This window comes from Pezoporus flaviventris, unplaced genomic scaffold (genome assembly GCF_033815535.1).
Source record: "Pezoporus flaviventris isolate CSIRO_AGI_PZ_B2104156 unplaced genomic scaffold, CSIRO_AGI_Pfla_v1 ptg000031l, whole genome shotgun sequence".
Classification (NCBI taxonomy): domain Eukaryota; kingdom Metazoa; phylum Chordata; class Aves; order Psittaciformes; family Psittacidae; genus Pezoporus; species Pezoporus flaviventris.
In genome coordinates, this window is record NW_026892579.1 from 65167561 (window position 1) to 65192373 (window position 24813).

General features: G+C 39.6%; 2 protein-coding genes across 2 annotated transcripts in view; both read right to left on the reverse strand.

Moving 5' to 3' along the window:
* LOC133273317 (protocadherin Fat 4-like) overlaps positions 1-15241 on the reverse strand; it is a 30587-nt gene extending 15346 nt beyond the window's left edge. Inside the window, exons 1-18 of the mRNA XM_061461610.1 lie at positions 14664-15241; positions 14226-14399; positions 13658-13786; positions 13241-13396; positions 12456-12636; positions 11748-11881; positions 9770-10714; positions 8645-8767; positions 8267-8518; positions 7493-7591; positions 7216-7388; positions 6438-6586; positions 5208-5515; positions 4123-4392; positions 2801-2938; positions 1999-2215; positions 712-870; positions 80-231 (exon numbers count right to left, since the gene is read on the reverse strand). Of these exons, the coding sequence (XP_061317594.1) occupies positions 80-231; positions 712-870; positions 1999-2215; positions 2801-2938; positions 4123-4392; positions 5208-5515; positions 6438-6586; positions 7216-7388; positions 7493-7591; positions 8267-8518; positions 8645-8767; positions 9770-10714; positions 11748-11881; positions 12456-12636; positions 13241-13396; positions 13658-13786; positions 14226-14264 (3624 nt within the window). The 5' untranslated portion in view covers positions 14265-14399; positions 14664-15241. The remainder of the gene's footprint in view (positions 1-79; positions 232-711; positions 871-1998; positions 2216-2800; positions 2939-4122; positions 4393-5207; positions 5516-6437; positions 6587-7215; positions 7389-7492; positions 7592-8266; positions 8519-8644; positions 8768-9769; positions 10715-11747; positions 11882-12455; positions 12637-13240; positions 13397-13657; positions 13787-14225; positions 14400-14663) is intronic.
* On the reverse strand, positions 14607-24780 carry LOC133273400 (cadherin EGF LAG seven-pass G-type receptor 1-like). Its single transcript, XM_061461795.1, has 10 exons — positions 24711-24780; positions 22696-22767; positions 20187-20347; positions 18998-19042; positions 18516-18614; positions 18110-18199; positions 17284-17394; positions 16426-16542; positions 15310-15400; positions 14607-14779 (listed from the first exon to the last, which is right to left on the reverse strand). Exons 1-10 carry the CDS (start codon positions 24778-24780, stop codon positions 14607-14609), a joined length of 1029 nt encoding a protein of 342 aa, XP_061317779.1.
* Between the last annotated feature and the right edge of the window lie 33 nt (positions 24781-24813).

The following is a 24813-nucleotide window of genomic DNA, read 5'->3' on the forward strand; positions in this document are numbered from 1 at the left end:
CCCATTTCCTGGTGTAGTCACACTCAGTTTAAAATAAAAGAACCTGGGGAATAAACTGCACAAGTAAACATTTCAGTACCTTTACAGAAGTTGAAAGAGGTGGCAGACCTGAATCTGTAGCAGTGACTATCAAGGAGTAATACACAGGAGCACTCAGTTTGGATAAGTCTCTTGTTAACCTGAGTTCTCCTGTGGTACTGGAAAGACTGAAGAGGCCTTCCGAGTTTCCACCTAAAAACAGAAAAACAAGTGTTGGAGATGTTAAACAGGGCCAGCAGAGACAAGAGACTGAATTATGCGTGCAGGACTTCAGAGACATGGGTTGAAATCATAATCTGTACATGTGATTTGGAGCAAGATACGTGGCTTCTCTTTATTCTATGTCTGCACCTCAGAATCACTTGGGCTCAAAAACCCTTGTGAGGCCTCTAGTCCAACCTCTTGCCACAAAGCAGAGTCATGAATGAATCCAGAATAGAAAGCTCAAGGCCTTGATCCATCAGGAGCTGAAAACCTCCAAGGACAGCCTCTCTGGGCTACCTGTCCCAGTACTTAGTTGTGCTCACAGGGGACTTGTTTTCCCCTTATTTTCAGTCAGAACCTGCCATTTCAATTTACTACCATTACTTCTCATTCTTGTGTCATGCAGCTCAGTTTAGCATCATGCAAGTACCCCACTAATAAACAGCCATAAGATTTTTTCTAACATACCTGAAATGCTGTAGAAAATGCCTTCGTCATAATCCTTGTTTTCATCTCTTGCATTGATATCTACTACCAGTGTGCCAGCTGTAGAATTGTCTAGAAGGATCTGGTGGTATGAGGGCCTGTCAAATACGGGTCCTTCTTCATTAACATCTTCCACAGTAACTAGTAAAAGAAGGTCCATGTCTGAGTGTAAACAGGAATTGCACCTGAACAGTTACAAGCTATTTCTTCAGCAAATATAAACCAGCACAGCTCCTCTGAGTTGGAGCTCTTCCAGTTTAAACCAGATGGAATTCTTGTTTTCTGTACTTCAAAACACTTGCCTTTGTGAATTAAACTATTACTGTTGAAGCAATAGTTTCCCTACAATAGGGAAACTTCTAGCTGGCATGTTGGTATTATTTATGGCAGATAGTAGTGACATCTTATTGTTGTCACTACTGTCTGTCATAAATAATACCATCTTGTTGTTTTCACTGGGCTCCCTTCTATGTCCATATTCATCTGGTATCTCTAGTCTTTGGCTCAGATTGCAAACCCTGTGAGACAGGATTGCTTAGTGTTATATTTGTACATGACCTGGCACAGTAAGGGTCCACAATTAGTGAAGCAACTGTACAGTAACATAAATAACAGCACAGGAGGTAATAAATAAGTCAATACTTCCAGTCATCCTGATCAAAAGTAGGGCTGGCCAAAAACTAGGATATCAAGTTCAAAAGATACGGATGGATGGATGGATGGATGGATGGATGGATGGATGGATGGATGGACGGACAGATACATAGATAGATAGGCAGGTAGATAGGTAGATAGGCAGGTAGGTAGGCAGGCAGATAGGTAGGTAGGTAGATAGATAGATATATAGATAGATTGATTTAAGGAAAAAACACCAATAATCAAGTACTGTTATTTTAACCACTAAAAATCATGGGCAACATTTTTTAGCAGGCTGTCTGTAAACAAGCAGAAAAGACTGAATTATGGTTTTGGAAACCTTTTCAATCAAGATGTCAATAGGTACTGCAAAAATGCCATAGAAAACGTTGTGAATACACTGAAGAAAGTAATGTCCGTTTGTCAAAAATGAAGATTTTTCACACAAGCCAGACATTTTCTGAGGAAAACTTCATCTGGCTGCAGTGAGAAGGTCACATCATCATTTCTGATGATTTACTTGAGCAGACTGTGTTACTGTTGAAGGCTATCCTTATGCCTCATAATTACACATGGTGAAATATTCCCGTGAGGGAAACATAAGGTAAAACTTATATGGTAAACTGGGGCTACCTGTAATGTTTACTGTGTCCTGGAGGCTGGGCTCTCCAGGATTGAAAGCTCTCAGAAGAAATGCATACTTGGAGCGACTTTCATAGTCCAGAGGTTGAAGAGTTGTAATGTTTCCAGAAAGTTCTCCAACAAGAAATGAAGAGGTCTCTCCAATTATAGCATAATGAATAATGGCATTGTGCCCTATATCTGCATCTGTGGCTGCTGCACTCAGAATCTGAATGAGAAAAACAACAACAAAACAAACACCAAAGCCATCAGGTTCAGAGGAGAGCAAAGAAGCGGAAAGACACACACAAAACTGGTATTTAACTATATAGAGTTTACTGATGGTATTACTCATATGGCCATTAATTGTATTGCTAGAATACTGACACATCATATAGCAGAGCAGGTAACAGATGTTACAGATTCCTAGGTGGTACTTCTTGGTTGCTGTAAATCACTAGTTCACATCTGCGAGGTGGATATGAAGCCAGAAATGGATACACTGGCAGAAGAGAAGGAAGAACATGGGGGATGCTGGATACATGCCCAACACCTACAGTGTCTTTAAAACACATTGCTCTGAAAAGCTAGATCCATGCAGCGTGGCATCACTGCTGGGGACAGGAGGGAAAGGGTGCTTTAGGAAAAGTCAGTAAGATAGACACTCAGCTGTCATATAAATTGAATATGCTCTGTGATTGTACAGGCTCCACAAAGTAAAAGAAGTATGTTCACCATTGGATTACTGCCACTTCCAAGTGTACATATAGAAAACAACCACAGAACAGCCTGCTTATTCTTCAGTACCACATACCACATGTGGAGGCTCGTTCTCTTTCACCGTCACAGAGTACGACCTCTGAGGGAACACCGGTGCGTTGTCATTCTCGTCTTCCACGGTGATGCTTAGAACTAAGCTTGCAGATTGGGGCGGTTTGCCAGAATCGGTGGCCTGTGTAGAAACAATTTGTCATTAAATGCAGCACTACGTCGATAAAAATCCCTATTTTACCAGTTCAGTTTTGGGCCAAAAAAAGTGAAGCTTTGTCTCAGAAGACTTTCTGCTGGACCAGTTGTCACCCTATGACATTGCTCTAGCTCCAGGTGAAGTGTTGCATATCCTCCTGTGGCTGCTATCCTCACCGTATCACATGCTCTGCCTCATTTAGTGAGCAACTAATCAAAGCGCAAGCCTGGATCCGGATCAGGTGTGTCGTGTGATTAGATGTAGCACTAATCAACATGAAACTATAGCAAACAGGCACATATTTGTGATGGGGCATTGAAAAGAATAAGAAAACCCCTTACATTCTGAGGGTTTAACGTGTCTACAAAGCAAGCTGTGAAGAGTAGATGGCAGATTCACGGTCAGTTTTACATGGCATGAACATCTACCATAGGAAAGGTCTGATCTATAGATACACATACACTATTTTCAATTAGTCTTAAAAAGTGTCCACTTTATTAATTCTGAAACTTTCAGAAGACACTGTTTGATTTTTAGTATGATTCCTCTGCTGTCCTGATCACATTCCACAAGCTCCTTGACCTGTTAAATTGTTTGTTAGCAGTAAAAAGCTCATTCAAATACATTTGTACATGATGGCCGGTGCTGGAACACTTCTTTGCATGCCCAGTAATTTATCTGAGTAATAGTAGTAAGAATCAAGTAAATCAGAATAAATAGACACCTACATGAATATTGGATGAAACTTTATGCTTCTACTTTTTAATTTGGAAATCTGTATTCCAAGTGTTTTAAAAATATCAAAGTCGATATAACTTGAAAAATGACAAAAAATAAGGGAAAGGGACAAACTATATGGCATGGCAAAGCAGGAAAAGCAATACAGCAGTATGGCAACTGCATCGTCTAAAATGGACTGAGGAACACTTTGCAGATTTCACAGTAAGCTATTATGTGACTGTGACCTTTAAGATCTGATGTTCAAAGGTCATTTATTGACTAATAGCAATTTACACAGCAGAAAACAAAGCTCTGGGCGCAAAACATAATAAACAGTCGAAATTCACTAATGGATTCTAATGGAATTCACTGAGATTAAGTGGTTTTCTTGTGATGACTGAGTATTTTCTCCTTTTTATGTTGAGAAAGCATCAAATTTGTCTACTTACTGTTATTTTCAGCTCATAGCTGTCCACCATCTCTCTGTCTAAGGAGTTTTTTGTTGTCAGCTTGCCAGTAGAGCTGTCAATATGGAACGTCCCAGCAAAATCATCTTGCAGAGAGTAGCTTATAAGTGCATTAACTCCTATATCCAGATCAGTAGCAGAAAATACACCCAAGTCTAGACTAGGTGCGTTCTCAGGAACTGATAGTTTAGTTTGAATCAGTGTTGAGAAAACTGGAGGGTTGTCATTGACATCATTAACTCTCACAGTCACCTGTGTGTTTCATAAAAAAGAAAGAAGAGAAAGAAAAAGAGACACATTTGAAATGTAGAAACAGCATTGAAAGGGGAATTTTGGTTAATTTTACCCGATAGAAGTATATAGGGGGAAAAAAAACCAACCAACCAAACTCACACACCCAGAAAACCAAAGGGAGGCATAAAAACTGCAGCATCTTTAAACATTTTCACAACTTCATCATCTTAGCTTATTCTTAACTGCTATAAGTGAGATAACATGCACTCTAACACGTTATTTCACATGTTGTCTCTATGTTAGATGAAATATCTTTCTCATGCCATTAATTTTGCCCAGAGAGATGGTAGATGCCTCAGTCCCTGGAGACATTCAGGGCCAGCCTGGATGTGGTTCTTGGCAGCCTGATCTAGTTGAAGATGTCCCTGCTCATTGCAGGGGTTTGGACCAGATGAGCTTTGAAGGTCCCTTCCAAACCCAAACCATTCTACTACTCTATGACTCTATGAGGAGGATTAAAAACCTGGTGGTTTTGAGCTCATCTACCTCATGCGTTTGACAGAACTATTCACGGAATCAGTTTTAGTGTTGATCAGTTTCTCTGGTTATGGGTTATTCACAGAGGCACTTTCAGGAAATGATGCCATTTGTGCAGTTTAAAGTATTGCAAGATGGTAGCATCTCCTTGGAGAAAAAAGGGAAATGGAATAAAAGGCTCTCAAAATCATCATGCTTGAATGACAGATGATGCTTGTCTGGATATTGCTTGATTTTAAATATATATATGTATACTTAATATTTTATATTCCTTTTTAAAATGCAATATACTGTACCAAAGCAACAGCTGTATTGGGTGGCACCACAGAATCAACAGCTTCTACAATGATGCTGTATAGGTCCCTTTCTTCTCGATCTAACATGGCCAGAGCCACAATGTCTCCTTGGCCACTAACAGAGAACTTGTCGCTGTGAGATTTCAGGGAGTACACCACTTGGACAGCGATGCTGCCAGTCAGAGCCTTCACTGAGCCAACAGCAGTCCCTGCAGGTTCATTCTCTTGAATGCTGAACTCGTAGCTGGAGCTTTCAAAGGTCAGTCCGAAGCTGGTGTCATTGACCAGCAAGTAGACAGTGACAGAGGCTAATGAGAGAAAACAAGTTAAAATGGTGAAGTCGCTGCTGAAATCATCATGGGCTGTGCTCTGTTTCCCTAAATGTTGAGGAACTGAGAAACTGACAGAAAGAGGAATGAAAAGAAAAATAAATCAACAGCAATAAGGATTGATATGTAATATATGATGTTGTGTATGTACGTGTTGATATGTAATATATGATGTCTTTTATACCTAATGTTTCAGAATAACCCCACTTCTCTGATCTCAGCAGCGTTGCTTCAATATGATAGGAGAGCAACAATCACAAATTGGAAGTCAATGGGATAAAGCAGGTGTTTGCTACTTGTTAATAATCTCATGCTAAGCTCCTTTGTAACAACAGAGAAGGGATAGATGTCAAACCATCCGAGTGCAAATTCTGTCGTGGCCACTCTCCCTATATTAATAAAATCAGTTGTTTCTCCTGCTCATGATAACAAAGCTAATCCCTAAAAATAGATGAAGTTACCAAAAATTCCACAGGACTGAATATTTTTTTGCAAGAGCAGGGTTATTTGCGAGTTTCTAATTTGTTTAAATGTTTCTAATTCTAAGAAAATGAAGGAAAACTGAAAGTGAAACACACATTATTTATGTTATTTTAATACATCTTTTTAGAGTGGTTGCTACTGTGAAGTCCTGGGCTCTGTACCATGAGCATCATGGCAAGAAATACAGAAAATTTATTTCTAACCAGGATTATTAAACCAAACTTCCTGTTAGTGTGATCAGCCAGGAAGGGAATCAAAGGGTAAAAAGCAAATATTCCTCATTGCTGAGATGTAACATGGATTCCAGCCCTAATTCACTTTGACTTGGCATGATGGGATTCATTTAACATTTCAGTGTTTGCAAAGGTTATGTTTATGTAGGGAAAATAAGAAAAGAAGGTGAAAACACATCATTTACCATTTGATGTAAGCTGAGGAACTCCATGGTCAGTAGCAATAACTGTCAGTGTCACAACCCTGTCAGCTGTGATATGGTCCAAGTTATGGCTGATGGTGATTTCTCCAGTGTGGTTATTTATATGGAAATCATCAGAATGGTTCAGGAGGCTGAATAAAGAGAAATCAATATACCAATTGTATTAATGACCTTGGAAGTGCCATCCACTTACTGTTACTTCTGTAACAATCACTCAACAGATGCTATTTGCCTACTTACAAAGAATGGCTAAGCAACAGATTTTAATTGCTGTGTCATTAGCCTAAATATATTGGCCTTTTGATTTCCAAGTAAGTCTTCCATCATCAAAACCAGCAGCATTCCTGCCTTCAGTTCCCATTACATCCCAAGCCTTTTATCTTCCCATGAAAAGAAGGCAGATACTGCACTCAGATTCATCTCCTTCCAACTCAGAAGGAAGATAATTGCAGGAGAAGCTCCAATATATGATTCAATATCACAGAAATTCAAACAAATCTTGGCTTTCAGTCTTGTTGCTAAGTTTATCATTTGATTGCATTCTCCTCCTTATGGCATACCCATGATTTGATCATCTCTAAACCATGCAGTAATGACTGTCCTTTGTCCCAGGTTTAAAAATAATTGCCAATTATAGCCCTTGGAAAGCATCTGTGAACAGGTCTTATCTTCTTAATGACAGTAAAAAGAGTTGGTGAGAAATAAAACCACCCTTCTGCTTCTTTAACAGAAGATACTTATGAACTTCACAGAAATGTACCTGTATGAAATAAGGGAATTATTCCCAATGTCAGGGTCAGTAGCAGACACGAAGAGTACAGACACTCCTTCTTTTGCTGTTGCTACACGTACACTGGCTGCGTATTGAGCTCTGGTAAACTGAGGAGGGTTATCATTCACATCTAATACTTGAATGCTGACGTAGGTGAAATTCTGGCATGCAAGAGGAGGAAACCATGGCTCAGAAAATGCACAGACAATTCAATTTATGAATAAAAGGACATGAAAAAAAAGAATAATGTGTTCTCCTCTCTTACCTGCCTTTGAGGTACTCCATTATCAGATGCCACCAACAGCAGCTCATATTTGTCTTTAGTTTCTCGATCTACATAGCCGGTGACTAAAATGGTTCCATCCTAGTGAAGACAATAAGGTTCAATGCACAGATCATTTTGTACACCCAGTTCTCAAAAAAGATGAGGGATTGAAATCATCTCCTTTGGACAAATATAATACAGATTTCAAGCAAAATCTGATCTGTATACCTTAGTTTTTAAACATCAGCTTACACTACCAAACTAGAGAGCACATGCTGGCTTTAATGCATACTACTGTCTGCTCCTTATACGTGATGTATCTTCTTACTGTGTCAAGCAACTTCACGGAACGGTTTAGGTTGGAAGGGACCTTAAAACTCATCCAGTTCCAAGCCCCTGCCATGGACAGGGACACCTTCCACTAGAGCAGGTTGCTCCAAGCCCCTGTGTCCAACCTGGCCTTGAACACTGCCAGGGATGGGGCAGCCATAGCTTCTCTGGGCACCCTGTGCCAGCGCCTCAGCACCCTCACAGGCAAGAGCGTCTTCCTAATGGATAATCTCAGCCTCCCCTCTGTCAGTCTAAAGCCATTCCCCCATGTCCTGTCACTACATGTCCTTGTAAAAAGTCCCTCTCCAGATTCCTTGCAGGCCCCTTTAGGTACTGAAAGGCCACAATAAAGTCTCCACAAAGTCTTCTCTTCCCCAGGCTGAACAAGCCCAGCTCCTGAAAAGCAGTATCTAAATACTGTTTTCGCCTTATCCAAACCCCTACCTGTTGGATGCTATATGGATTGTCCCCATCCTCAGCTGACAAGTGATAAGTAATTCGTGCATTCTCTCCCTCATCCAGATCAGTAGCAGTGACTTGTCCAGTGGGAGTACTCAACATGTAATCTCCTTCCAGGATCTCAAAACTGTATGGCTGCATCTGAAACTCTGGGTTATTATCATTCACATCCAGAACAGTGATGTGGAACAAGGCGCTTGAACTAAGCCCATTCATTGCAGCATCAACTGCCCATACCTGCCAAAGCAAGAAACAGCAATGGAATTTTAGTTGACTGTATTGGTATTTTAACCACCTCATGAAGATACAACAAAGGGTTCAAGGGAATGAAGCCAAAGCTGCAGTGCTTGTCCCCAGATTTACTTGTAAAGTGAAGCCAGGTGTAGTCTCCCTGTCCAGTTCTGTGTCAACCAATGAAAGGATCCCAGGGATATCCACAGTAAACAAAGTACTGTTATGAACAAAGTGTCCCTGGGAAAAGCCAGCCTAAAAAAGAAAACACAGTTCAGTTAAGATTAAAATGATTAATATTTAAGTTAAAAATTATTAAGATTTGATATTTTATTTGACTTCTCATTACAGAAGTACGAGTGCTGTGCAAGGCTTGATACAGAAATCTTTCACCCTGAGTTATGGGGAATAATGGGCTTCTTTGGCAAACAGAAATTGGGATGAGTGGAAGCCCCTGTGGGCTTCCCTATTTGAGTCCTACACATCCCATCTCTAAACCTCGCTAAGCCCTATCTCCATGATGCAAGGAGCAATTACACGTAGTTCGGTGGAGTCTGAACTGGGAGAAGCATTTATGCTTTGTTGAAACTGACATAAGCAAGAATATTAAAGCAAATCAGAAAACTCTTCCTCCAAACCAGTTCCTCAGTGCCATGGCTAAATATGAAATTCATTTATAAAACAAGGGGAGAAAGAAACAAGTTTTTTATAAAGCAGAAAGAAATTGTGCAATTTCCTATTAAAGAAGAAGAAACCATCAGCTTTACAAACCACCTTGCTCCCTGACTAAGCTGATACTAAGGGCAGGTTGACTGCATTACAGAAGTGAGCTGACAAATACTCTCTGATAAAAGCAAGCAACATTAAACCAGAACTGATTATTTTGACATAATAGGCAATAACACATAATAGGCAATTCCACTTTCTATCTGGTGTAACGTATGTGCATTCATCTCATATACATGTATACAGAGCCAAACAACTGTTTCTGTCCTGGATTACACATGTATAGGGAGAGAAGCCCTCCCTAGGTTTTCTGATACAGCCAGTAAACTGTTTTGTACAAGGTTTTAGCTTCATTGGTTGAGGAAGTTTTATTCCTGGCTCCATAGAGAGCAAGATGAAGTTTTTGTGACCCCAAACCTATTTATTGCCAACCACTTAAGAAATCTCCCTCTGCCCATCTACATTTGTACAGATTAATATAGAAAACCACGTCAGTTTGATTTATCAGGATGAGATTAATTTGATACCTACCTCGTCCTTGTCAGTTACACTGAATGTGTAGATAGGACTACCCCTTTGCAGGTTTTCTAACACAAATACATCATAAGCTGCCTGATCAAACTCTGGTGGGTTATCATTGACATCTAGTACGTGCACAACAACAAGTGTGGTAGCGCTGAGACTCGGCTGCCCTGCATCTGATGCCTCCACTTCCACTTCAAATTGCTTTATGGTTTCATAGTCCAGCTGCTGGCTCAGGGTGAGCTGGCCTGTGCTTGAGTTGACAACAAACATTGGTGACGAGGTTGGAGGTTGCTGGCTAATGATGCTGTACTTTACAAGAGCATTGGCCCCAGCATCCAAGTCAGTAGCAGATACTGTTAGCAATGCCTTTCCAAGCACTTCATCTTCAGGGACACTCGTTTCATATCTACTTGATGAGAAGACTGGAGGGTTGTCATTCACATCATCAACGACGACTGTCAAATTGAGAGCTGTAGATAGCGGGGGTTGGCCTTGGTCACTGGCAATCACTGTTAAGTTATAGAAGCCTTGTTTTTCTCTGTCCAGTTCCTTTTCCAGCACAATTAATCCTGAAGTATCAATATCCATTTTTCCTTCTCCACCTTTCAGGGTATAAATCACTAATCCATTAAAGCCCTCATCCACATCCGTAGCTGACACACTGGTAATATTGGTTCCAGGTGGAGCGTTCTCTGGAATGGAAATGGTAGTGCTGTTTATACCAAACACAGGACTGTTATCATTGACATCTGTGACTCTGACAAACACTGTAGCATAGTCAACAGTGTTTCCATCTGACAGGGAAATATTTAGTATGTAATTATTCTGGGATTCATAGTCCAGCTTGGTTTTTGTCCAAATGATTCCACTGGCATTGATGTCAAACGTAGCAGATTCCGTTAGTACTTGAAAGCTAACTGGTATATGGGGATTTACAGACTCATACTCCACCTGTGTAAGATAAAGAATATTATCCATAAATTAATTAAACACAATAAGCCACTGTCTAAAAGAGAATAATGATTTGAATTATGTTCATACTAATTTTACTGATTTTATTCATTAAAAGAAATAAAAATCAAACCACAATACACATAAAAATAGAGCGCTTTCCATCATCACTGGAACATCACTAAGAAGGAAATGTGAATACACATAATATGTTGCAAAAAAATAGATTGTAGTTTAGCCTTTGGTTCTGCCTTTATATGAAAAAAGTGAAAAAATGATTAACACAGGAAGTCAATAAATCAAAACACTAAAACACATGAAATTCTCACTGCTTTGGTATCAGACCTCCCATCTGCCTTCAGAACTGCGTCTAAGAAGGAGCTATCCCAGTGCATTCTGGTGGCCTGCTTGTCTGAGCATTTTTTGGTCAAAATGAGGAGCAAGGTATAGAGCCATCTTTGAAAATACCCTTTTGACAGTTCTCTGATGGGAAGTCTCCATTTCTTAGCTCTATCGTGTCATGTTTTAGAGTTATTATCAAGAGATGAGTGAATATTGCCTATTCTAGCCTTTGGCTACAGGCTTTGGAGTACATCCAAAGTCAACAAGAACTAAGCTCGGAAGTTTACTTTCTAAGGGAGTCATGGGGTTTATTTGGTTTGTGGAGAAGAGAAGGGGAGGTCGTACTGGGGTTTTCTTTGTTGTTTTTCATTTGGTTTTAGCTTTGGGTTTTAGCTTTGGGTTTTTGTTTGTTTGGTTGGGGTTTATGTTAAATGGTAGCCCGTGCTGTTTAAAGGTTTGCAATGGAAAGAACAGGCTTTGTTATTAGAGAGCCTTTGTGAGCGACACGCTTCATCAGAGGGGTGTACACAGTATGTAATGTATATGGAGATTGATATGCAATGCAGGAAAGAAAACACAACATCTAATTATCCATGACCCAGAAGGATATAGACATTTAGAGCACGTATACGACAGGATTTTCTTATTGCTGTCATGTCCTGTGCAAGTGACAGAATGAAGTTGTTCTTACTCTTGCTACTTCGACAGGACTGGCTAGCTCTTCTTCCACAGACACGTTGTAAGCCTTCTGAACAAACTGTGGTCTGGAATCTCCAACTGCAAAGATTTGTACTGGCACTGATGAACTTCTTGGAATCATCCCACCTGCAAGCAAAAGAAAATCTCCCAGCAGATGCACAAATACCTTCTGCCTTAAAAGAAACACACTTTGTCACTGGTACTGATTTTGGTGGGGGGGGGGGTTAATCCTTACTGCTGCTCTTATGGTAACACTGAGAGATCCCAGCCAAGATCAGTTTTGTCTACTGAGGGTTACAATATAAGAACCTGAATACATACAACATTAGCGTAGAATTGTCCCTGGCAGCGTTCAAGGTCAGCTTGGACAGAGCCTTGGGTGAGATGGTTTAGTGTGAGGTGTCCCTGCCCATGGCAGGGGAGTTGGAACTGGATGATCTTAAGGTCCTTTCCAACCCCAACTATTCCATGATTCTATGATTATACATATGATTTATATATATATTATTCTGTTATTTATGTATTATCTTCAACAAAAGCAGATAAAAATGCATGGTATTTTTAAACTTAAGTCTGGGAACCTCTTTTGACAGCATCCCTTCAGTAAAAAGCCAATCCAAACCAAAATCAAACCCCATCAAAAAACCAAAACAAAACACCAGGAATAGCTGTGTTGACCTGTACTAAACTCCTGTCTTACCATCAATAGCTGTTATCCACAAGACAAAGTTCTTAAGCTGGTTGACTCCTAATGGGATTACTGTTTTTAAACTGATTTGTCCTGTGGATGTATCCAATTCAAAGTATCCATCTTCATTGCCACCAGCTAAGATAAAGCTTATCTCTCCATTTATACCCTCATCCGGATCATCAGCAGCAACCTGGTGGAAAAAATAGTTTTGCTTTAGTGTAGAGGTTACATCAGGAGCCATTAAATCAGTAGATCTGCATCAGTAGGCATGAGTTTTGACAGCGACTCCCTATATATCTCACTTCCAGAAGAGATTTTTATCTTGGTTTCCTGTTTCATTTGGTTAACTGGTTGATTTACTATCATGCCATGTATATCATATCTAAAAATATCCACAACACTTCAGCTTTCAGCAGCCTTTCAAAAGTTTTCACAATTATTTCAATTTCTGGACATTAACAACATTCAGTTTTCATTAAACACTCTACAATAAGAATCTTATGTTCTGTCTTCTGTTTGTAGAATTCAGGATGGTGCATAGTACCTAAGATCAAGAATAAAATCCTTTATCATTTGTTCCAGACCCGGGGTATGATTAGAGCATCCAGGACACTGTGATTATGGAATATTTACAGGTATAAGCTTTTAAATGCAAGGTGGATCATTTCTGAACTCTGAGGAGTTAGTTCAGAAAAGATTCTCTCATTCAATAGGGCCAATACACAAGTTTAGGCAAGGATTCATGCACACATTCAACGCATAAAGATGACACCTTCACTTAACACTTCTAGTACCTGAAGAATGGACATTCCTGCAGTCATGTTGTTGAAAATATCTTGTTTATATGGTGTGCCACTAAAGGTTGGGCTGTTGTCATTTTCATCTAGCAACAGTATGTTGATTGCAGAGTGCCCCTCACCATAAGGTGACAAATGATCTCGAGCGGTGACCTTTAAAAATGATGTAGTAAAATCATTGCTTTGTTCCAATGCCTGCTCTGTAAGTAGTAAGAAGGATGAACAACATTTGGAAGCTGGGTAAACTGTATCACTAGTGGTAATTCCCTCCAAACAGCCCCAGTGTGAAAGTCTGGATTTGATTCTTCAGAGAAGCTGCTGATCCATATCAGAGTCAGCTTCTTGCCAGGACAGATCAGATAGCACATGTTTGCCTCAGGTTGCTTTGGAAAGGAATAGGCTTATTTCTAATACCTGCAGGTGAATGGATGATATTCTCTCCCTATCCAACAATGTGGAGTTCCTCACAGTTAGGATGCCATCTTGGCTTAACTGGAAGGGACTATCAGCTGGAGTGAGAATGAACGTTCCCTGGAAGCCTCCCTGCAAAGAGTAATGATATTTGTTATTAAATAGGACAATCATGGAGCTAATCCCTTAGGGTGCTTTCTTTTTATTTTCCAGAAAATTAAATTGAGAGCATTAAATTTTCTGGTTTAATTGAGGTTACAGTTCCCAAAAAAGGAAGAGGAACAAACAACATGGAAGAAACGGATCATGCAGGCTGAGGGTTTGCACTTTTGTACTTTCCTATTTGGGACCTTATGCCAACCAGAGGAGTTTCAGAGACAGCCAATTTATTTTCTAGTACTCAGCCCCTTAAAGAAGTAAAATGAAGATTGTTTTGTTTAAGCATATTTAGGTACTTTGGGGAAAAATAACCTATAGCACTATTCACTATACCTGTAGAATGCAAACGCATTTTGCATTGTATTTCAGAAGTGCAGTATTTGTAGCAACCATAACAACGTTGTCATTTTACCTCATCTTTGTCAGCAGCTGTTACTTGAAGAACTTCCATCCCATTGGGGAGATTTTCTGGAATTGAGATGTTGTAACTTGGTTGTGACAGCACTGGATAATTGTCATTCACATCATCAATAGTGACCAGAACTACTGCATCAGCTGTTTTGAAAGTATTGTCTTGCTGGCTTGCCTAGAAAACAAAGAGTTTGTAGCTGTAATTCCATGCCCTGATAACGGTGAGCCATTCCAGCCTAACACAAGGACATGACATGACTGCATATATCCAGTGAATGAAGTTTTCCTTTGTTTGTATTTTAAATGGCAGGACAGTCTTGATATCAACTGCCCTTTAGCATTACTATGAGAAGTACTATTAACTGCAACCATGATTTACATATTATTTTATCAAATCAAGATTCAGTATTAACACACTGAACTCTAAAACCATCACTACCTGAATGCCCACAAGGAGATACGGACACTCTTCTCTGTCAAGTGCAATCCTTACTTCCAACAGTCCTGTGTCTGCATCGATTGTAAAGTGGTTGCTACTATAGGGCAGGGGTTCCACTGCAAAGCAACAGATTGCAATAGGTTAATGAGAATGAACCAGAACAGGAGGTAAGATCTGTCCTTTTTATGACTGTTATCTTCTCAGCCACAGCAAAAAAATGAACAGACATTCCAGATAAAAGGCTTGTTTTCAAACACTGTGTCCTCAAAACAATTCTTAAATAAATTCACTCACACTTCAAGGGTCTCATATTAAGCATCTCAGAAGCTTTTAGCAGTTCTGTCAGCGGGAGAAAAAGCTCCTGATGGAATTCTCACTTTCTGAATGAAAATCCTTTGATGAAACAGAAGCCTAAACTGACTTACACTTTTATTGAGGAATGGTTTATTAGAGAGAGGTTAAGAACATCTAAACGTTTTTAAAGTGGTTGGACCCTCTATACTGACTGAAATTAAGTCAGTTTAGCTCATGGAGAAGCAGTGTAGTGAAGAGGCATGCAGCTAAGACATCTGACTGTACACTGCACTTCCTTATCATTCTCTTCAAATAACTGTGTGAATGCCTACAAGAAAATAAAGGCTCTTACCTAGTTTGATGCTGTAAAGTACTTTTTCATTTATACCTGTGTCTCCATCTTTAGCCAGTATCTTTTCTGGGTGAATAGCCAGAGGGCCCACCTAGAAAACATATGTGAACTTCATTAACTTGAACAAAAATTACACATAAACATAAAATCAATAACTAATTAAGTCACAATTTTGATTGTAGAAACATGTATTTAATCACTGGGACCCAGAAAAAATTATCTCTCTATCAGACAGGCTTTACAGAGGAAAATGGTGACCAAAATAACCTGATGGATACGCTGCATTTGAGAAAACACCAGACTATGAGGCAGTAGTCACTGATGAAATTCATGTTAGTAACATGGAATATTTCCATTCCCACCCTAATGCAAATAGCAATTTATTCGGAAGATAAAAATGTTTTAGAACATCTAAAAAGATTCCTTTCAGACAATTAAAGATGAGCTTCTAACAAAAGGGACACCAAATGAATAACACAAAAAGCATGTGGTTTAAAATACGTTAAAATTAAGATAATGATCAATAAATAAGGATAATACAAAAGATAATTATATTTAGTGCATTACTCTAGTAATATTGTATTTTGATTACTGGTTTTGTCAATGCATATAGAAGCTTGAGTTAATCAAATACATTCCACTGAGAAATTTCCACCCTATTTAGGAGATAATTACAATAGAATATAAACCACAGTTAATATCTCAGATTCTTATTTTGCCTACCTGATTGTAATGAAATATGTAGGAAATACACTATTTAAAACCAAACCCAGGCAGCCAGCTCCAGGACTGATGGGCAGTCAGCTGCCCTTCCAAGTTTACAGTAAAAGCCTCGTTACAACAGTTGCTTAGTTTTGTGGGGTTTTTCCCCTCTTTTTCCTCCAAACAGAAAAGAACCTGTTTCTGTAGCAGAAGGTTTTTATGTTTCATATAATACATGGCCTATTAACCTGGTTCTTGGAAGTGTACAGCTGATAACCTTACAGTTCCCCAGTTGGCACAAACCAAAGCAGCCCTCCACCTTATGCTGTGCAGTGATGAGGACTCCTCAAAAGAAAAGCACTGTAGAGAGCAATAATCTGTTTACATTTGCAGCACTCAGTGAAAAGCTTTTACCTGGTTTTCACTGATGTTTCCATTGTACACTGATTGACTGAAATAGGGGTTCAATGTATCGTAATCTTGGACGTCAATTACCAGTGATGCAGTATCGCTGTTGTTTCCCATTAATTCCTGCATCCCAAGAGAAGGAAGAAAATAAGAAATATTGTCATGAAAGAGCCATTTCTCAGCAGAAAGTACAGCAGAATATAATAATATTACATGTACTATACATAACATATAATATATGCTTTGTAGTGTCTAAGCATTTTTAACCTGAGACCTCTCACCCTGGTAGATTTTTCCACTTCTGGAAATCCAGTTCTAGGAAAACTCTATCCAAAGGCAATTGTTCTTAGTTATTAATTTTATATCACGTAGGTGTTACACAGTAGCACATAGAATGTAGTAACAGTGTATTTGCTGCAGCTGCACTATTTGCTAGATATCACTATAGATACGACAAAATTACTTCTTTTTAATTCTAAAAGGAACTGAAGGCAAATATAGGTTCAAACCTCAAAAAAAGACACTCAGAGAGACTGCAGGTGGTAAGTTGTGCAAAAATAGGGTAGATCTGCCAGAATTAGTTGATAAATATATGTTAGAATACTAAAAAATAAATCCATACAAGAAGCATAGTCAAAGAAATACACACAGAAAGAAACCTGGGCTGGTATTTGAATGGGAGACTGAAACAGTGGCTCAAATATTAAGGATGTGTTACATTGTCTGCAGTCTAAACCAAGATGCAGACACAACTTTTAGCTTGGAACTCCCCGGGTTGTAAATCTATAGAAACTGGGATGTTATAACAACAGAAACATCATTGTAGAACTATTGTGGTACTCCTTCATTTAATTGATACCATACCTTTGCTTGGACTGTTAGATTGAAAAGGTTGACCTTGTTGTAATCCAATGTTTTTTTCAGCATGACGTTTCCATCTCCTTCCCTTATATGAAAGTAATCGGAGTTTGGACCCTATTAAGTAAATAAATCACATAATTTACATGGTTAACAATGAATTACATTTAATGTCCTCTTACTACCTTTATTATTGGACTATTCTTCATGATGGACCAGGAATCTCTCAACCACCCCCACTGAAAACGAAAATGCTGATCCTCTTCCACACGTTCTATTGCCTCTCTCATCAATGCCATTAGACTTTCTATCTGATTTATCTCGTCCTATGGCTGATAACTAAAAGCAGATCAGATGAATGGCATTCAGCTTCCTTTCACCGCTATGAAAAGAGCAGAGCAAGCAGGATCAGATGTGAAGATCTCCACTGCAGATATCTAGTGTTAGCTGAAATAATCTTACTTCAGGTGCCTTACATATACACTTCATCAGGACTGGAGATTGACAGCAAATCAAATACAGACTTTAAGAAGAGGGGGATCTGTTTCATTCCTGCTTCTAAACAGGACCAGTGAGCTCCTCAGCTGTAGTTGAACAGTGCCACAAAGCATTTCACACATGCTAAGAAACAAGACTCGGGGCTCACTGCATGCTAGGCTGATTCTGTGGTATAAGTCCTAATTTTAAATGGTCTTTCTGATGCTAGCTTTTTGCAGATTTGTAATCTGTAACATGTGTCTGCAAGACAGCTCACTTGGATCACATCCCAGGCTGTATCCTGTATGGAATGTAGACCGGTGTTCACAGTCTCTGACAAACAGAAGGCACTCACCCAAAGACTGTAAGTGATGGTGCTGAACGTAGGAGAAAAATCTTTATCCACAGCTTCCACTTTTATAATTGTGACATTTACTGCAGTTACCTAGAGGAAATAAAGACCATCAAATGCTCAGTCACAAGCCCCTTTTGGCTGTGCCACCGCCTTAACATATGCAATTTACTTCCCATTTCCGTTTTAGGTTAGATAACTGAATGTTTCTTATTCACCCCATGCCTTCAGCTGTACATCCAACCCAGCCATTCTTTTCCACGCTCACAGCAATGTGTACACAAGTCCCACAAAAGTGCATGTCATGATTTAATATCAGTGTGATCATGTTAGAACCTCATATGTTTTGGCCCCAAAAAGTAACTTGAAAATGTCACAAGAAGAAACATTAACATTTGCCATAACCCACCTCTGATACTGAAGCACTGTAATGAGATTGGAGAAATTCTGGCGAATTGTCATTAACATCTTCCAAGATTAAGTTTCTGTTGTTCTCTACCTCATTATTCTTCATAATGGAAGCAAAAGATACATTAGAAATGACAGCAGTGAGGCAGCAGCATACTGCTAACGTTTCATTTCATCGTCTAAAACGAGATCTTCAAAGAGACATCCCTTCAGTTCTAAAAGCTTGCAGTGAGAAAGTCAGACTACCATGTGTAACAACGGAGTAAAAGTTTGTGAAAGTATTTTTAAATGAACTTTTAAAGGTTTACCTTAGGTTTTCCATGAACAAAACTATTCAAATCAGCACATATAAACAAATACAGCTTCTAAAAGGTACTCTCAGCTCCCTGCATCGTATCTTTAAATGGAATAATAACTCAGAAAACAGTAATTCTCATTAAATTTAGACAAAAACATAGGTTATACAACATGTCTTTTACTTACCGTTCCAATCCGTTGGCAAATGATGGTATAAAAGAGATAGACACTCTAAAAATCAACAAACAAACAAATAAATAATATAATCTATGACCTCTTAATACGATGTCAAGGAATGCTCAGGTCAAAATTATACAAAACAACTTCTGGTAGCTGAATCTTCAGGTGCGTTGTCCCAAAACACACTGCTTATAATATAGAATCATAGAATAGTTTGGGTTGGAAAGGACCTTAAGATCATCCAGTTCCAACCCCCCTGCCATGGGCAGGGACACTTCACACTAAACCATCCCACCCAAGGCTCTGTCCAACCTGGCCTTGAATATATAGCAAAGTCATTACAGATTATTAATTATAAAGTTTATTTGGCTACCATTCATCTACTGCTGCTATCCACCCACCCAGATCCCACCATCCCTGTACCGGGCTGTTGTCCCGATGGAGAATTGCCAGAGAATGCGAGAATATGTATAAGCAGCATAAAAAGTGTTTTAACCCATGTGGAAAATGTCCAAAAGAGAATGTAGAAGTTGTAAGTACGTTTTTATCTGTTGGAAGTCTTTATTGTAACAGTGGTATTTAAAACAGGTATGGGTCAATTCTGTCAAGTACAGTGCTACTGTGAAACGGTACTCGTATAACAAACAGCCTCCTCTTACTATGCAGAATTACACCATTTTCACATTCAAAGGCATCTTTACCCAGGAAAACATTAACATTTCTTTATTCTTGGTAGTCCTATAGAGCAAGAATGGCCTAGGAAGAAAGACCTCTCCTTTTGTGCATCGACCAGCAGAAGACAATGGTTCTATTCAGGTGTGAAGTTAGGCACTTGCATAAATATTCACCTGATTAAAGATTGCCTTCTACCAAATTACAGCTGATCAATCTCGCTTGGTGAAATAATTCATGTTACTGAGAGATGAGTTTTAAGGGAAGTGACACCTATCATAACTGTGGATTTACAGCTTCCATTAAAGTGGCAATACATGATCAGGGAAGAACTGTCTACTAAGCTTACAGGTACAGAAAACTGAAGACTCTTAACAGACATTACTGAGAGGTAGATACTGAAGCCTGTGCTGCTCTTCGTGGTGAGAAATTAAGCAATTACAATTGATGTCTTAGTGCCACCCCTTTTCCACCTGTCAAGAGAACCTTTATATCCAGGTTTTACACGCAGTGAAAATAATACCTCAATAGTATCAACATCCAGAGGCTTACGAGTCCTCACTGTTGCATTATTAGATCCAGAATCATACACCAGCTCCACATACGGTAAGTGTTCAGGGAACAGATTCTCTCCTAATTTCAAATTGACATTGGGTGGGATATTTGTAATCCATTCTATAACACCTGTAAGGGAAAGCATAACAAATTATATTGCTTTACAGAAAAGAAATCCATAGGTTCATTTCATGTGTGTTGACAGGTTACCTTTGGTTACATTTCATATTATTTTGGCATTTTCAGCTAAAATATCAGCTCTCTTAAAGTCCCCTTATGTACTCTGCAGAAGTGTATTGGTACGCTTTTAAAACCACACAAACCCACTTTTCCCAATGTATTCCCACTCTGCAACTGTGTCTCCAGAATTAAAAACCTTGGCAAAATGTGCCCCAAATTTTCCACCATTTTCTGCAAATAGCTTTTGGCTGCAAAACTGTTTTTTTCACATTTAGTGTAATCAAAATGCAATCAAAGTCAAGGAACGGAATCAAAAGGAGCAAGAGGCTGGTCAGGGCTATATGGGATCAGTATCAGTATCATCCAAACACAAGGGCGTTTCCTAACTCTTAATTGAACCTACCAAGCATATAGAATCCACTGTGAATCTGGATTCAAGCATGTTGTAGTTTAAGTGTTGATTTTGGTACAGCATGGTGAGTGTATGGTCCTTCCTTTAATCTGTTCCTAGATGTACAGAACACTGCAACACGAAAAATGCAGCCTAAGAATCAATTTTAATGTGGTTTCCTGCAACCATGCATTTAGGAACTGTTGTCTCCAATACATGGAAACTTGTTATTTGTAATTACCATGATTCATATTGGACTCACTGTCATTTCAGTAGTGAATGTACTACTTGTTTGGTTAAACACCAAATCAGTGTTCGAACGTGCATTTGAAATGGATCCTTTTAAGCCATCCAGTGTGGTGCTATGGGCAATTTCATGAAAGTTACTTTACTCATATTATCAATGTATTTATGTTGATGAAACAATACTTATCTTCTCACAGAACACATTATCCGGCTTGCAAACCTATAATCCTCTCTCCCCTCCAAAATCATTCCTGAACATCCCCAGTATTTTCCACAAGCCTCAGGAAATTTGCTGTCTGTGTTTGTTTCTTACTCTATTGGGTCTGTACTACATCACTATTAATTTCAGGCTAGTAAACCCTTTCTATAACAGTCCCATCTCTGATGTCCGCATATAGACTTGTGGTCTTGGTCTCCAAGTGGGTGAAGGAAGGGAACCTTGTCTTCTTCCAGCAGCAGGGAGTGTCTGGAATGCCGTCAGCTACCAGCCCAAAGATACTGGTCTATAATTACATGTAAGGAGAAAGTCCAGGCAAATGGCAGTGAGCACAGAACGACCAGTCTGAGTCCGTTCCTGAAGGGAATGTTTTGGCCATAACATTCAATGCTTTGCCTCATGTGATCATTGTGTATACACATATAGAGAGGCAAGTCGAATCCCGGTTGCAGGGCTGTCTCTAACAGACAGTGTAGCCACAGACAGCCTGAGCCTTTAGCTAACAATAGTAACCTCTCTGGTTAGTGCTGGGAGGAAAAGGAGGATGGAGTTAACCTCTGGACTGCATTTGCAATGTAAATAACAAAACCACTTCTGCACTGAGCTCTCCAGCAGTCACTGGACTTCCCCCAGTGTGGGATTTGGTCTCCAAGGCACAATCACACTTCACCAGCTAGACTAAGGAAGCCTACAAAATGTGGGGGTAAATTAATGTTGACCCTGTCAGGCTGCACAAATTAAATAATCATTAGAATCATACAGAGTGTGCTACGCTAACAAAGTAATCCAGGACAGAAACTGCAAATGCATTGACTGGCTAGCATTGATCCTGAAATTCGCTGCACTGCAAGCCTGCTTGTTCCTCTGCAGCCCATCTGCTCCAGCAAAACAAACAGTTGGCATTCCGAGTAGCTCCAGTCTGGAGTGGAGCAAAGCTCTGGAAGCAGAGCAAGGCTGTGGTGGCACTGGTTCCTTCTGACATAGGAGGGAAGGAAGGCATCAACTCTTGTGGGCTGACTGCACAAGGGGAACTGTAGACATCAAAGTTTTCTGTGCTTGTTTACTTTCCCTTTGCCTGCTCAGTCTGTTCAGACAGTGAGACCTTGGATCAGGGAGTTTTGAGGCTCATATTTATTTGTTTGAACAGGGCTTGGAGCAGCCTGCTCTAGTGGAAGGTGTCCCTGCCCGTGGCAGGGCGTTGGAACTGGATGAGCTCTAAGGTCCCTTCCAACCCAAACCATTCTATGATGATCATGGCCAGCAGCATTCCACAATTCTCCTAATCAGTGTGCCATGTAAGCAGCTGCTGCATCCAGCCATGAAGCCTATTGTGAATTAATTAATAATACAGATTCATTATAAAATACACTGTATGAAGCATTGAAGTACTGCACACATTAGGGAGCAAATTGGACAGCTCTAGCATAGAATCATGATTTTTACCTGTAAATTCATCCAAAAAGCCTGTCAGTGTGAGTTCTGCAGGGACGGTGTCACAATCTATAGTTGTGATTTCTGAAAAGAAAAGGAAAAGTCATGTACAAATGACAGTGGGACTGTTGGCAGAAGTAGTTCAAGGCAAAAAAAGCTTATGCTTTATATAAAAACAGATGCATACAGTTCAAATGAAGCTGAAAGACATCCATCATGGTAGCACCTTGACATGATTTCCAGGGTTTAATGTGATACATTACACAGAATAGGTAAACATTAGTGTCTGCGACCCAATCTATCTTCGCCTGAAGAAGTTCTACAACAAAGAACATCACAGCTTAAAAAAAGGATGTGGAAACGTCTAGCTGCAGAATTGTCCTTCCTTTGTACCCTGACCAGACTGGAACTTGGAGTTGATTGCCTAACAACAATGAATCACTCTTGGTTAATTTCCTGCTGAACCATCCGTGGAAATCATAATTGAAACTACTTTTGCACCCTGGCCTTGCAAATGGTTTCTGCTCCCAAGGGCACTGTAAACAGAAAGCTATTCATCACTGAAATGTGAGCAAGAATCTGAGAGCTAAGGGTAAAGGCACACTGACAGATTTACCTGAAATGTATTCTCCTTACAGTGTTATAGAAGTTGGCACTTTGGAAATACAGGCTTTTTTCCTGGGAAGTGGCTTTCATACATGGATACCTCAGTGCCCTCTCTCCACATTTTCTCTGTGTGACAAAAAGAGACTTTTTCCCTAGATCTGCAAACTCTAAACACAGAAATCCAGAAACCCACCAGATTTCTCCCTCCTTCCCTGACCATAATTACTCAGCAAAGCTGCCACAGTGCAATCTGTGCTCTTACGGATACCTGTGCATCTTCTGCGGTCTCCTGTGGCTTTGCACTAATGCTGAGGGTGTCCCCACTCTTCTCCTTGTGTATTCAAAGCAGCAGTTGGTAAAATAAGTAGTGGGCTATTTTTGCTTGGCTAGGCGGGTGCCTTCACGTTTGCACCACTCCATAGGATCTCATTTATAAGTGAGCAGTGGACAGATCTGTACACAAGTGACCGAACAAAACCCTAGAGAATACTTTTCATAGGCAACAGCTGCTGGTGATGGGTCTAATTCACTGCATCCATCTTTGAGTGTTCAAAAGCTTACTTTGAAAAGCAGGATTATTAAAAAAGATTAATAAAACCGGGAAGTTGGGACTGGTTGGAATGGTATGTCACAGTTAAATAAGGGAAATTCAATCATTAAATAAAAACCCTTGTTGCTTTTTTCCCCCAAAGAAAAAATTTCCCTCAGCCATTTCCTGGTGATCCTCTGAACCTATCGCAAGCAAAGGAAAGGCACTTGAGCCTTTTCACTGTTATGAAGATCCTCAAGGAAGGCTGAAAGGCCAAAATGATATTAATGCCTCAGGTTTAGGAATGCAGATACCTTTTCTACTCCCAGAATCAGCTAACGGATAGCACAGTTCTCACTTTTGGAAGAAGAACTTTTAATGGAGTTCTTACCATTCCAACAAATACCAGATGTAAAACTGCAACTATTCCGATCTAATTTAGCAGAATAACAGCAGCAAGGAATTGAAGTGATCCCCACTTCAAAACTGTAAAGTCTCAGACTCAACTTCATCCTAGGTATTGTGTTTAATGTCTGATGCGGATATAAAACCACCAAATCTGAAAAAGTTCAAGGAGAACTTGTGAAACCCACTGTACATACAAGAGCAGTGGGTCCCTGCCTATGGCAGGGGGGTTGGAACTTGATGATCTTAAGGTTCTTTCCAACCCTAACTATTCTATGATTCTATGATCAATGAGCCCCTGGAAGTCCATAGATGACATCCATCGGCACTATGTTGCTTGCTTAGATGTTATTTTATCAGTCAACACATCAACATACTTCAAACTTCTAGGACTGTGATTTACATGAATTTGATAAATCTAATTCCGTTCAGTTTCAATAAAACCAGGAACAGACTCACAAGCACCTATAATAATAACACTACTTACGTTGAGCATGAAGACCGATGAACGTAACCCAAGTGATCAAAGCAAAAACCAGAGATACAGAAAGTGCCATGAATACTTCAGAGGAAATATCCTACTGAAAACA